Source organism: Scyliorhinus torazame, chromosome 17 (assembly GCF_047496885.1).
Source record: "Scyliorhinus torazame isolate Kashiwa2021f chromosome 17, sScyTor2.1, whole genome shotgun sequence".
NCBI lineage: Eukaryota > Metazoa > Chordata > Chondrichthyes > Carcharhiniformes > Scyliorhinidae > Scyliorhinus > Scyliorhinus torazame.
The window spans coordinates 65879264-65891944 of record NC_092723.1 but is presented as its reverse complement, the minus strand read 5'-3'; the positions used below and the strand labels follow the sequence as shown (position 1 = coordinate 65891944).

The 12681-nt window shown below is 47.2% G+C and overlaps 1 protein-coding gene across 1 annotated transcript in view; it reads left to right on the top strand.

Moving 5' to 3' along the window:
- Window positions 1-12681, top strand: part of LOC140393920 (synaptotagmin-6-like) — a 760260-nt gene that overhangs the window by 460339 nt on the left and 287240 nt on the right. Inside the window, exon 2 of the mRNA XM_072480561.1 lies at window positions 12293-12638. Coding sequence (XP_072336662.1) covers window positions 12293-12638 — 346 coding nt within the window. The remainder of the gene's footprint in view (window positions 1-12292; window positions 12639-12681) is intronic.

The following is a 12681-nucleotide window of genomic DNA, read 5'->3' as shown; positions in this document are numbered from 1 at the left end:
AATCTGATTACCATCCCCCTGCCATATTAGTTTAAAACCTCCCCAACAGTGTTAGCAAAAGCACACCCAGGACATTGGTTCCAGTCCTGCCAAGGTGTAGACCATCCGATTTGTAATGGTCCCACCACCCCCAAAACCGGTTCCAATGTCCCAAACATCTGAAACCCTCCCTCCTGCACCATCTCTCAAGCCACGTATTCATTCTGACTATTCTTGAATTTCTACTCTGACTGTCTCGTGGCACTGGTAGCAATCCTGAGATTACTACCTTTGAGGTCCTACTTTTTAAACTTATCTCCTAACTCCCTAAATTCTGATTGTAGGACCTCATATTGTTTTTTACCTATATCGTTGGTGCCTATATGCACCACGACAACTAGCTGTTCACCCTCCCCCTTCAGTATGTCTTGCAGCTGATCTGAGACATCCCTGACCCGTGCAACCAGGAGGCAACATGCCATTCGGGAGTCTCGTTTTCGACCACAGAAACGCCTGTCTACTCCCCTTACGATTGAATCCCCTGTGACTATAGCCCTGCCAGTCTTTTTCCTGCCCTTCTGTGCAGTAGAGCCAGCCACGGTGCCATGAGCCTGGCTACTACTGCCTTCTTCTGGTGAGTCATCTCCCCCAACAGTATCCAAAACGGTATACCTGTTTTGGAAGAAGATGACCACAGGGGACACCTGCACTGCCTTCCTGCTCTTTCTCTGCCTTTTGGTCACCCATTCCCTGTCTCCCTCACCAATCCTAATCTGCGGTGTGACCAACTCATTGAACGTGCTATCCACGACCTCCTCAGCATCGCAGATGCTCCAAAGTTAGTCCATCTGCAGCTCCAGAGCCGTCATGCGGTCTAACAGGAGCTGCAGCTGGACACACTTCCTGCACATGAAGGAGTCAGGGGCATCGGCCGTGTCCCTGAACTCCCACATTGAGCACGAGGAGCATAACACGGGTCTGGGATCTCCTGCCATTTTTACACTTTACCTTTACTGATTCCAAATATAACATCAAATAATGAATAAGTGAAAGGAATAAAGATTTTATTTACCAATCACAATACTTACCAACACACAAAGAGTTAAATTTCTCCCAGCTACTGCTAATTGGAGCACATTCCTTACCAGCCAATCAGGTCACTGCTTTGCTGTGATGTCACTCTTCAAGGTAAGATTTTAAAGTTTGTAAAGAGGAAAACCTACTTTCCCGACAGACCCCTGGCCACTGCTCCCACCGAAAATCTGAAGACCGCTTCTCCGGCAGCTGTGTCCCCACCGCTCTCCTCGCGCTCTTTTATCCTGTGTCTCCGCTGCTCTCCTCGAGCTCTTTTATCCTGTGTCCCCGCTGCTCTCCTCGTGCTCTTTCACTAAGTCTCCGCTGCTCTCCTTGCGCTCTTTCACTGAGTCCCTGCCGCTCTCCTCACGCTCTTTCACTGAGTCCCTGCCACTCTCCTCGCGCTCTTTCACTGTAAATACAGGTAAAAATAAAACACTTAACCAGCAACCACTGTGCCCCACACGAGAACAGCAATCAGCTGTTATGGGCCTTGGCAAACAATTTAAATCTTTACTACTTACCCATCAGTCACTCTGTCCTCACTCCGACTGGATTCAGCTGGAAACTCCCAACAGTAAGTTTTAAAAACAATTTACTCCCCTTCTCAGCAAGCACTCACTCAGCAACCACTGCGCCCCGCACGATAACACCTCAGGGAAAAGAAAAACGATTTACCAGTCACCAGCCAATCACTTACCTGCAGACTGTGACTTCACGTTCAACTTCTTTCTACTTCTACCTGCCCGGCAGGTCGAAGTCATCAGACAAGTCTCCAAAACCCTGGGTGGATGTTGTTGAGGATGAATGTGGAGTTTGGGCGCTGCTCAATATTTCAAATCTTTTAAAGTGAAGTGCCAAACTGTCTTTTTGCCTAGCTTCATCCTCTTGCCTCGCCTTCAACTTCCTGCATTATTGACTGCCATACTGTCCTTTCATATTGACCGGGGGGTGATCTGTCTTGATTTCAGCGATTCACGAATATGAATCTTCAGAATCTTCTGTTAAGTGAATCCTCCTTACGCAAAAGCAGCCGATTGCCTAAGCTGCTCAAAAGCAGTGATGAATTAAACAAGGCTTATGAGTTGGTAGGGGGTAGTTTTTGGAAATTGTGAAAAGAATTGGTGTGAGGATGAGTCAGAGTTCACGGCCTAAATCCCTACCAGAGTAACTGCTTACTGGCATTTTTGGGGAAAGCTGTGATATCGATGGTCAAAGGTGAAACCGGCATCATTCAGAGAGAGAAATAGCCCCAAAAAAGGCAGTAAATTCAAAGTGCAAAAACAAGAAGAAAGAAGATGTTGTTTGCTGCCTGGCCCTTTCACTCTCAGCCCAGGCTGGCCTTCGGCTCTGGTCGAGTCGCCCTGATTCTGCTGGTATCTGACCTAGCCTTTGCTCTCTCACCCACGCTGCCCAGTCCGGTTGCCTCCCAGTACAGCCCTCTCACTCTTTCTCTGGCTGGCCTCTGGCTCTGGTCGAGTCGCCCAGCACCCACTGGCCGATGCTCCTGGATTCCCTGAGACATGATGCCGGCACTTGCCTGGCATTACTCGCCTTTCCCGACTGCTTGGCTCTCGCTCGGGTAGCTGGGCCTCGAGACTCGACGACCGTGTGTGCTGCTGGCTGGCTGCTCCTGCTGGCTATCTGGCCTGGCCTCTGTTCTTTGTTTCATTGGTTCGTTGCCTGCCCGCCCTCCTCAAACCTGGCCTGGAGGCTGAAAGTCGCTCTGCTGCTCCCCTCGACGGCCGTTGGCTGGAACCTCCGCTTCCGCTTCGCATCGGCTTTGCAGGCTCTGGCACTCTGATGTTTGGTTGGCGACCTAATTTGTGCCTCAGGCATCCCACTGGGCCAAAACGCCAGAAACATGGCTGCTGTTTTTGCACCTTTTACTCCATGAAAGTTCAGAAACTTTACACTAATTCATGAGATCCATGTCTGAATTCCTCTCCGTTCTCACCATCTCTCAATGTCTGGCAAACTGTTTACCCGTTCTAAAGGCGAGTCAACCAATCAGAGCCCGATGTTGTTCTGTATTGCCTGCTAATTGGAACCTATCAGCTACCAGGGTCTGATTGGTATTCCCACACAACACTCAAGTCTCAGCATGGGGGCTCCCCCATTGGCCAGGGCGCCGTGCTGTAACGCTGTATATTTCATTGAAAGTCCGCCTCTGCCCAGGGCAATTCCTTCCTGACTTTGTAGAACTGTGCTGCCACCTCTGCTGGCTCTGCCCTGTCAATGGGACAGGAGATGCTCAGGGATGGTTATGGTGGCATCCAGGGCATTGTTTGTAAGGTATGATTCATGAATATGACGATGTTAGGCTGTGGGACAGGTCCCCTAATTTTGGCACAAGCCACCAAATGTTCGTAATGGGATCTTCAGTGCTTCATCAATGACTTTCCTTCCATCATAAGTGGGTTGTTCACATTGTTCCATGTTCAGTCCAATTCCTGACTCCACAGAAAATGAAACAGTCTGTGCCCATATGCAGCAAGGCCTGGACAATATTCAATCCTCAGTTGATATGAGGCAAATAACATTTGCACCACACAAGTGCCATGCAATGATCATCTCCAACAAGAAAGAATCTAACTATTTCCCCATGACATTCAATGCCATTAACATCACTGGATTTCCTTCTCTCAACTATCATATGGGCAGCACGGTACCACAGTGGTTAGCACTGTCACTTCACTGCTCCAGGGTCCCAGGTTCAATTCCCGGCTTGGGTCACTGTCTGCGCGAAGTCTGTATGTTCTCCCCCTGTCAGCGTGGGTTTCCTCCGGGTGCTCCGGTTTCCTCCCACAGTCCAAAGATGTGTGGGTTAGGTGGATTGGACATGCTAAATTGCCCTTAGTGTCCAAAGGGTTTGGGTGGGGTTACTGGGTTGCGGAGATAGGATGGAGGTTGGACTTAGGTAGCGTGCTCTTTCCAAGGTCTGGTACAGACTTGATGGGCCGAATGGTCTCCTTCTGCACTGTAAATTCTATGTCCATTAACGAGAAACTTAACTGGACCAACCATATAAATACTGTGGCTACAAGATCAGGTCAGAGGTTGGGCATTCTCTATGGGGAGTGACTCACCTCCTGACTGCCAAAAAAGACATATTAAGTCAGGAGTGTGAAGGAATAGTCTCTAATTGCCTGGATGAGTACAGTTGCAATAACACTCCAGAAGCTCGACACCAACCAGAACAAAGCAGACCGCTTGATCAGGACCCCACCCACCACCTGTAACATCCACTCTCTCCGCCACACTGGTGCACAGTAGCAGCAGTGCACACCATTCACAGGATGAACTGTAGCACCTTTCAAAACCCAAGATTCCTGCCACCAAGAAGGGCAAGGGCAGCAGATGCATGGGAACCCCTGCAAGTTCACCGTCCCCAAAGTTTTATATCGTAAATAAGCATATTGCTGCCATTCTTCCCAGTAACAGTGGAAAAATCCTGGAACTCCCTCCCTAACAGTCCTGTGGGTGTACCTACATCAGTTGGAGTGCAGCGATTCAATGGCTCCCGGCCACTTTCTCAAGGGCAGTGAGGGAGAGTTGGGCAATAAATGCTGGCCTTACAGTGATGCTCACATCCCATGGACATATAGAAGGAATGTTAGTTTTGTCATCAGTGGGTGTTGGTTACTCCTGAAGAATGGTACATGTCCAGCTATTTATTAAAGCTCAATTTTGTGGCGGCGTTCAAGTTTGCTGAGGTGTTGAAAGAAGAACCAGACCTCATTGGTTCACCTAGCCACAGGAGTCTTGCAAACATTTATTCATCTTCCTCACACAAATTAGGTGACCATTACATATGTGTGTATGTGTGCATATTCATGCCTTACCACCCTTCAGAACACAATTGTGTTGGCGGGATGCCTAACAACATCACCAAAGAGAGAAAGGGGGAAAGCCAGATGTAACAAAAGTTAGCAGAAATGGTCCACTATGATCTAATCAAATGAAAGAGCAGGTTTGAGAGGCTGAATGACTGACTACTGTTCCTGTTGTTCTGACACCAGAAATCCAGTCCCACTGTTCAGTCAACCATTTTATCTTCCCTGTCTCTGGGAAAAAATCCACAAGCAACTCGATAATATTCTTTGCACAGAAGGATAGAGAATTTGATTAAACTTCTGATGATTTCATTGGGTTTTCAGCATAAATTAAAAATGTGATAGTGTTTGCTTCAGCTGCCAGTCTGAGATAGGAGCACATTTTGTCATGTTCCTTTTCAATTTTAAATAGCTTGCCATAAGTGGGTCATGAGACAGCAGCGTACAAAAAAACTTCAAAGCTCTCTGTGATGGTAGTGGCGACTGTAGCTGACGATCTATTGTGTGTGTTTTCTTTGGGCTTGTCTGCAGAGTGTCCTCCTCTTTACAATTCAGCAGGCGCATGGTCTAGTGTTGACTATATCTCATTGTTCTTCAAACTGTTCAGAGGAATTAGCCTTTTTCTGGCTTTTCTGAACATTTTTAATTAATACCTCTGCTGTGCTATAGAAAAATCTAAAGGCTTCATAAGCAAAGGAGTTGAACAAAAAAAGTTGATTCATATCAGTAATCTACTTGGATGGCCATAAAAGAGTATCTAGGAGTTCATTTGTACTACAGCTGTACTGTCAGTGCAAAGTACTTCTACATTTGATTGAAGCGGTGATTATATTATATACCCTGGGTAGATCATGGTATCTATTCCGCCTGCCTTTCTGTACAGGCATTATACCCAATGCCTAATTTATACGGCCCCTTTTTTTAGATTGACAGTCTAGAATAGTTGTTATGCTTCAATTTGTAAACTAGATGCCTAATTCCTGTCACGGAAACCTTTTGAGAAATTAATAATAATAGTAATCTTTATTAGTGTCACCAGTAGGCTTACACGACAATGAAGTCACTGTGAAAATCCCTTAGTCACCACACTCCGGCACCTGTTCAGGTACACCCATGGAGAATTCAGAGTGTCCAAATTACCTAACAAGCACATCTTTTGGGACTTGTGGGAGGAAACCGGAGCACCTGGAAGAAACTCACGCAGGCATTGGGAGAATGTGCAGACTCAGCACAGACAGTGACCCAAGCCTGGAATCGCACCTGGGACCCCGGCGCTGTGAGTCAACAGTGCTAACCACTGTGCAACCATGCCTCCCATAATGGATGCCACATGATAGAGCAGACGACAGGCCAAGCTCGCTTATGGATTCTTCGGTGTCACAAAAAAAAAGGGGCCGGAATCTCCGTCCCACTGTACCAGTATTCTGGTGCAGCCCCCCCCCCCCCCAGCGGCTGCGGGATTCTCCGTCGCGCCAGCCAGCCAATGGGATTTCCCATTGTGAGCAGCCCCACGCCGTTGGGAAATCTCTGGGGCGTGGGTACGCTGCCAGCATAACGGAGAATCCCAACTGTGGGGAATCCAACCCATGTTTTAGGAGGATTTTATTTTCCACCTGTAGCCCGCCCTAGCGTCTCTCCTGGAACATTCGAGAGGGCCAGGCACGAGGCACGATATTGGTTGCTCCCATAAGGCGAGCACACTCTTGAGTATTGAGATCATACCTGAGGTTGAAGTTCTATCTATTCTCAAGTCTCCTTTTATCTTCTGCTTTGCCTCAGGGGTGCTGAGATTGGAACCGATGGTAGGCCCAGAATAATCTACACCCTGCCTGAATGCTCGGCGAGGCTCTTTCCAAGAGCCGGTGCAGACTCGATGGGCCGAATGGCCTCCTTCTGCACTGTAAATTCTATGATAAAACGGGCACCAGAATGAAGTGCAGTGAAAATTCCTGGCAGACGGAGTCTCCTCGGTGCCCTGCCTCACACTCAGTTTGCCTTTCACATCTGGAGCACACTCCAAGTTTAATGTTAGTGGTGAGGAATCCTAGGTGAGTAACTCACCTCCTGACCCCCCAAAGGGGCTGGTTTAGCACAGGGTTAAATTGCTGGCTTTGACAGCAGACCAAGGCAGGCCAGCAGCGCGGTTCAATTCCCGTACCAGCCTCCCCGAACTGGCGCTGGAATGTGGCGACTAGGGGCTTTTCACAGTAAATTCATTTGAAGCATACTTGTGACGATAAGCGATTTTCATTTCATTTCATTTTCACCTGTCCACCATCTACAAGGCACAAGTCCGGAGGGTAATGGAATACTCTCCACTTGCCTGGATGAGTACAGCTCCAACAACACTCAAGAAGCTTGACACCATCCAGGACAAAGCAGCCCGCTGGATTGCTCCCCCTTCCACAAACATTCAAACCTTCCGCCACCGACGAACAGCCATGTGTACCATGTACAAGATGCACTGCAGGAACTCACCGAGGTTCCTTAGACAGCACCTTCGAAACCCACAACCACTGCCATCTAGAAGGACAAGAGCACCGGATACCTGGGAGCCCTACTTCCCCTCCAAGTCACTCACCATCCTGACTTGGAAATATATTGCTGTTCCTTCACTGTTGCAAAGCCAACATCCTGGAACTCTGTCCCGAACAGCAGAGTGGGTGTATCTACACCTCAAGGACTGTAGCAGTTCAAGAAGGCAACTCATCACACCTTCTGAAAGGCAAATAGGGATGGGCGATAAATGCTGGCCTAACCAGAGATGCCCACATTCCACAAAATTAATTTAAAAAAATCTGATTTTGGCTTTGCAGCAGGGCCAATCGGGTGGAGTCTGCATGTATTGTGGCAAAATAAATTGTTTGGGAAGGAACAGTACAAAAGCAACTTGATGAAAGCTGGTCATGAACTAATGCTGGTGCAGAAAGAGCTGACATTACCTTGTTTTGGAGAATGTCAGTGAAAAAAATAATTTATTGGTATTGATTAATAAAGATTTATTTTCCCTCCCTGTTCAATGGAATAGGGGGGAAATAAATTGCAACTACACACTATTAACCCTTTTGGAGATGTTTTATTTCAGTGCTAATTTTGTTTTTCCATTTGGAACCAACTGTAATGTTAGCATGAAAAGATTAAAATTTAATGAAACTTAATATTAAATAGATGGACCGAAGTGTTACTGCCTCTGTATACATCTTTTTGTCTCTCTATATCTTTCTCTCTCTCTACTGTTGAGTTCTGTGATATAGCCATTGTCATGATGTACACAGAATATCTAGTTGTTTAACTAGAAAGATGATTTATTAACAAACACGTGGAGCGATAACTAACAGACTATTGTACCAACAATGGCTACTAGGTAAATTCAGTGAATTCTCCTGGAGCTACTCTAAGTGCAACTATTTTCTTGTACATCTTACAACCAACTGGCGGGTGTCTCGAGTCACGTGATGGGAGTCTGACGCCACCTGCTGGTCGGAGGTCGTACCGATAACTATGTGCACTGATATAAACCATATAAATGTATGTGTACATGCATATTACCACATCTACCTTTCTCTCTCTCTCTCTAACTTTCTCCCTATCTTTCTCTCTCTCTCTCTCTATCTTTCTGTCCACCTTTCTCTCGCTCTATCTTTCTCCCTCTCTTTATCGGAAAATTTTCTAAGCGTGGCAGCGAGCGGGAAATGCCGGATGTTTCCCAACAGCTGAACCGCCGAGGTTGTCACTGGTATCTAATGTTAATTAGGGCACTTCATGATGGATAACACTGTGTAGTTGTAAATTTTTCCCCACCTATTCCAAGAAGATTAATGTAAGTGTTCATAGAACAGTGAGGGAAAATAAGTCTTTATTAATCATTGCCAATAAATTCTCTTTTTCACTGACATTCTCCAAAACAAGGTAATTTCAGCTGTATCTGCACTAGCATTAGTTAAGGACTAGCTGTCATCAAGTTGCTTATGCCATAAATGACTGTCCCGCTGGCTGATTCGCCGGGACTACGCCCTGCAGCTTCCCGCTAACGAGGGGGAGCAGCACTTAAAGCAATCCCGCAGAGCAAACCCCAGACAGCACGCAGCCATGCCATAGCGCAGACCAGCTCCACGATTCGGGAATGTCGACCTGGCTAGACTGATGGAGGCAATCCAGTCCAGACAGGATATCCTGTTCCCCTGAGGGGCTCGGAGGGTCAGCCACAGGGCAGACAGTACCACCAGGGAAGAAGTGGCAGCAGTCGTCTGCATGGGGAGTGTGACAAGGAGGACCGCCACCCAGTGCTGCAAGAGGTCAACAATCTCCACAACCCAAAGACGTGCTGGTTAGGTGGATCGGCCACACTAAATTGACCCTTATTTGTAAAAAAATAATTGGGTACTCTAAATTTTTTTTTGAAAGGCAATAGCCTTCAGGTGTGTGGCCAGCAGCCGCCACAATCAGCGGGGGTTAAAGTGACTTTCACCATATTAGCACAGATGGGGCTCTGTCCTGGGGGTGTTCAGTGGGATGAACAGCCAGCAGCTGGAGCTGTCCCCGCTATGGATATCCAGAATTCGGATAGTCACATGGCAGATCCGTGCTGAGTACATTCACCCCCCCCCTCCTATCGCCAACAATGCCGGCCCACGAACGAGCTGCTCCCCCCCTGCCCCGCCGCCCCCCATGGGGGCTCCTCCCAATCCCCCGATGAGCACTGAGACAGTGGCCCTGTGCCCCCAGGATGACTGCCCAGATTTGAAGATGGCTACTCACCTCCTCGGGTCCCCACAGCAGCCATTATGCTAGCTTCACTTTTTTAAAAAGATGTACTACACGGCACCCATGTGACCGCTTGCTGGGAAGGCCATTAAATCACGGGAGGCCGTTCAATAGGGAGTGCTTCTTATGAATGGGATCGAGATTGGTCTTAATTGGTAATTCTGGTTTCTCGCTTCTCACCAACACGAGTGGGCCGGTTAGGTCGGACAACAATCGGCGCTCAGCATGGTTCCTGAAAACGGGCCTGCTCATTTTCACGCCCAGCACGATGCGGCCAGAGATCACGCCCTTTCTCTTTCTCTCTCTCTGTCCATAGACCAAAGTTTTCCATCCTCGCTCGCAGCTGGGATTTCCTGGTGCTGCTGACAGTGAATACCATATTGGCTGGAAGCTCACGTTTTCCGTCCTTGCTCACAAAGGGTCCCACTGTGGAAAAATCTGGAGAATCCCGCCCTCTACCTCTGTTCTTTTGCTCCATCTTTATCTCTCTCTATCTCTTTCTCTTTCTCTTGAATATGGTGTTGCGGTAAATTGCAAATTGGACTATTTTCTACAATTCAGGATGTTATTAGCAAAATGTGCTAATCAATGTGTTACAGGAAAGGCAAGCTATCAATAATTGTAGATAAATAAATATGTTTTGTTTTTCATCAAAATAATGGTTGGAAAAGTCTCTCTGCGCCACATATCTAGCTAATGTGCATTTGCTAATTTCATCAGGTTTTATTGAATGTCATTTCATTTATTGTTTAATCAATGTGGCCTGTATTGAGTGGCATTTGGTGCAATTGTGCTGAAAATATCAATCATGCATCATTCAGACGTTGTGAAATGGTTGGCAACAAATTGTTTGTCTTTTTTACATCTTACTGAATTTCTTCTTCTTTAACTTCAATTATCGTCCAAAAGTCCAAACTACACCCGGGAAGCTTAACAAAATTATCGAAATAAATTGAAGGCACGATTCAGGGGCCCAACTTGGCTCCACGCCAGGCCGATCGTGAATCACCCGACTCTCTCCACCTGGCGGAATCTGATGGCTTCTTTAAATACAAGGATGCCGGATTCACCAGGTGGTGGAAAGTTGGCGGCCGTGTCTGCGAGACCTCGCCAAGGCGCCATTTAGTATTGATTCACACAAACGTGAACCAGGCATAACGGCACCTCCGGATGGCTGGGAACAGAGCAGTGAAGTACCCTGACACTTCTCCTGGCACATGAGCACCCTGCAATCCCCGGGTAGCACTTCCAGGGTGCCAGCAAACTGCCAGAGTGCCTGGGTGACAGGTTGGCACTGTCAGGGTTCATGCCCGGGGTCCTTGCCCATGGGGGGGAGTGAAGGCGGGCGTTGATGAAGGGGGGGGGGCAATGATCGGGCCTGCTGGTTAAAATGGCGACCCAATCGGTGAGCAGCCATTCAAAATGATACCCCTACTGGCGAGCAGCTGTTCTTGCAGCTCATGAGCAGTAGTTCAACTGTAGCGTGGCCTCTGTGGGGAGAAACTCCCCAAGGCCAAAAATAATGGCAAAGTGCCGTTGAATAGTGGGGTGTTTCTCAGTGCTGCAGTCACCGAGAAACACCCTGCCAAATGCGCCCAAGAGCGGACTGCAACATATATCTGCTGAATCACGCCCTCTGATTCCCTGAGCTATGGACTAGCAGCAGTGTGGTTTCACCTCTGGCCACAGGTTAACTTCCATTCCAATCTAGTGCTCAAAGTTTCACTGCTCTTTGTGAAGCCTGCTTCTTGATGAGGCAGAAGCAAGTGGCCACCTTGCTTTTGGAATGAACCATATTTGGAAACCTTGATTTAAACCCCTATAACAGAGAGACAGGCCTGATGTATAAATGATGAACAGAATACAAAGAAAACAAGGTAAGATTGTGACGAGTTCCAATCCAGGCCTCTCCAGTTGGCTATTTCCACCTCTCTATCTAGTTTTTACACATTTTGCCAGCTGTATATACAGTTCATGCTGAGCAATTACTGTGTAAAATATGGGGTGAGTGGCTCATCTGCAGGCAAACTGGATAAAGCCATGTACCCAGTAAAACAGGCAAGACTTAAGTATTGGACAAGTGATAGAGAAGCTGATATAATATTGGCACCACGTAGACTGCAGTTGTTCAAGAAGGCAGCTGACCCCACTTTCTCAAGGGCAGTTAGGGATGGGCAATAAATGCTGACCGAGCCAGTGATACCTTCATTCTATTGATGAATGAAAGGAAAGGTAACCCGGATAGATAACACCATTTCACAACAGTGTGCCTTTCCAAGGATCACGTTTGGACAGTGGTGTACCGTCACTTATTTAAGCTTCGACAAGTAGAAACAAGATAAAACTGAAATTTTATCTAACTTTCATATTGGAAACTTGATTTAATTATTTATATTGCTTCAGTGGGAAATTAAAGGTGAACATGATGTTCATTTAATCACAGGGTATTCATAGAATGGGAACATTGGCAGCTAAATTGGTCTGGATTAGGTTCAGGTTCATCGTGATAGAGCATAAACTATTTCTTGAAAAATAATTTTCAGGCTTTTCTCACAGCTTTTTTTTCTTCTTTCTCTCCCTTTGTCCTTTGTCTGTGTGTCGTTACCTTGTCACTCGCTACTCCTCTGTTCTGTTTCCAGATCTCTCGGTCAGCTTACTTGCAGTGATACTTATTTTCTGTGGACTCGGCCTGGTGGCGGTCTTTCTCTTTGTGTTCTGGAAGCTGTGTTGGGTCCCCTGGAAGAACAAGGTTCTCTCTAACACCTCCCTCCCCGGGGACACAGTCAACGTCACCAGCACTGACTGCGACAAGGAGATGACGGATAAACCCAAAGAATCCACTTCCATGAGCTTCCTCGAGGCAGCCATGAAGATCAGCCACACATCTCCCGATATCCCAGCAGAGGTTCAGATGTCAATGAGAGACCATATCCTGCGCCACACACGGATACAGAGACAGATAACGGAGCCAACTTCTTCATCCAGGTCAGTGTCTCAACCTTGATTCCAGAGATATATTGTGCATGTA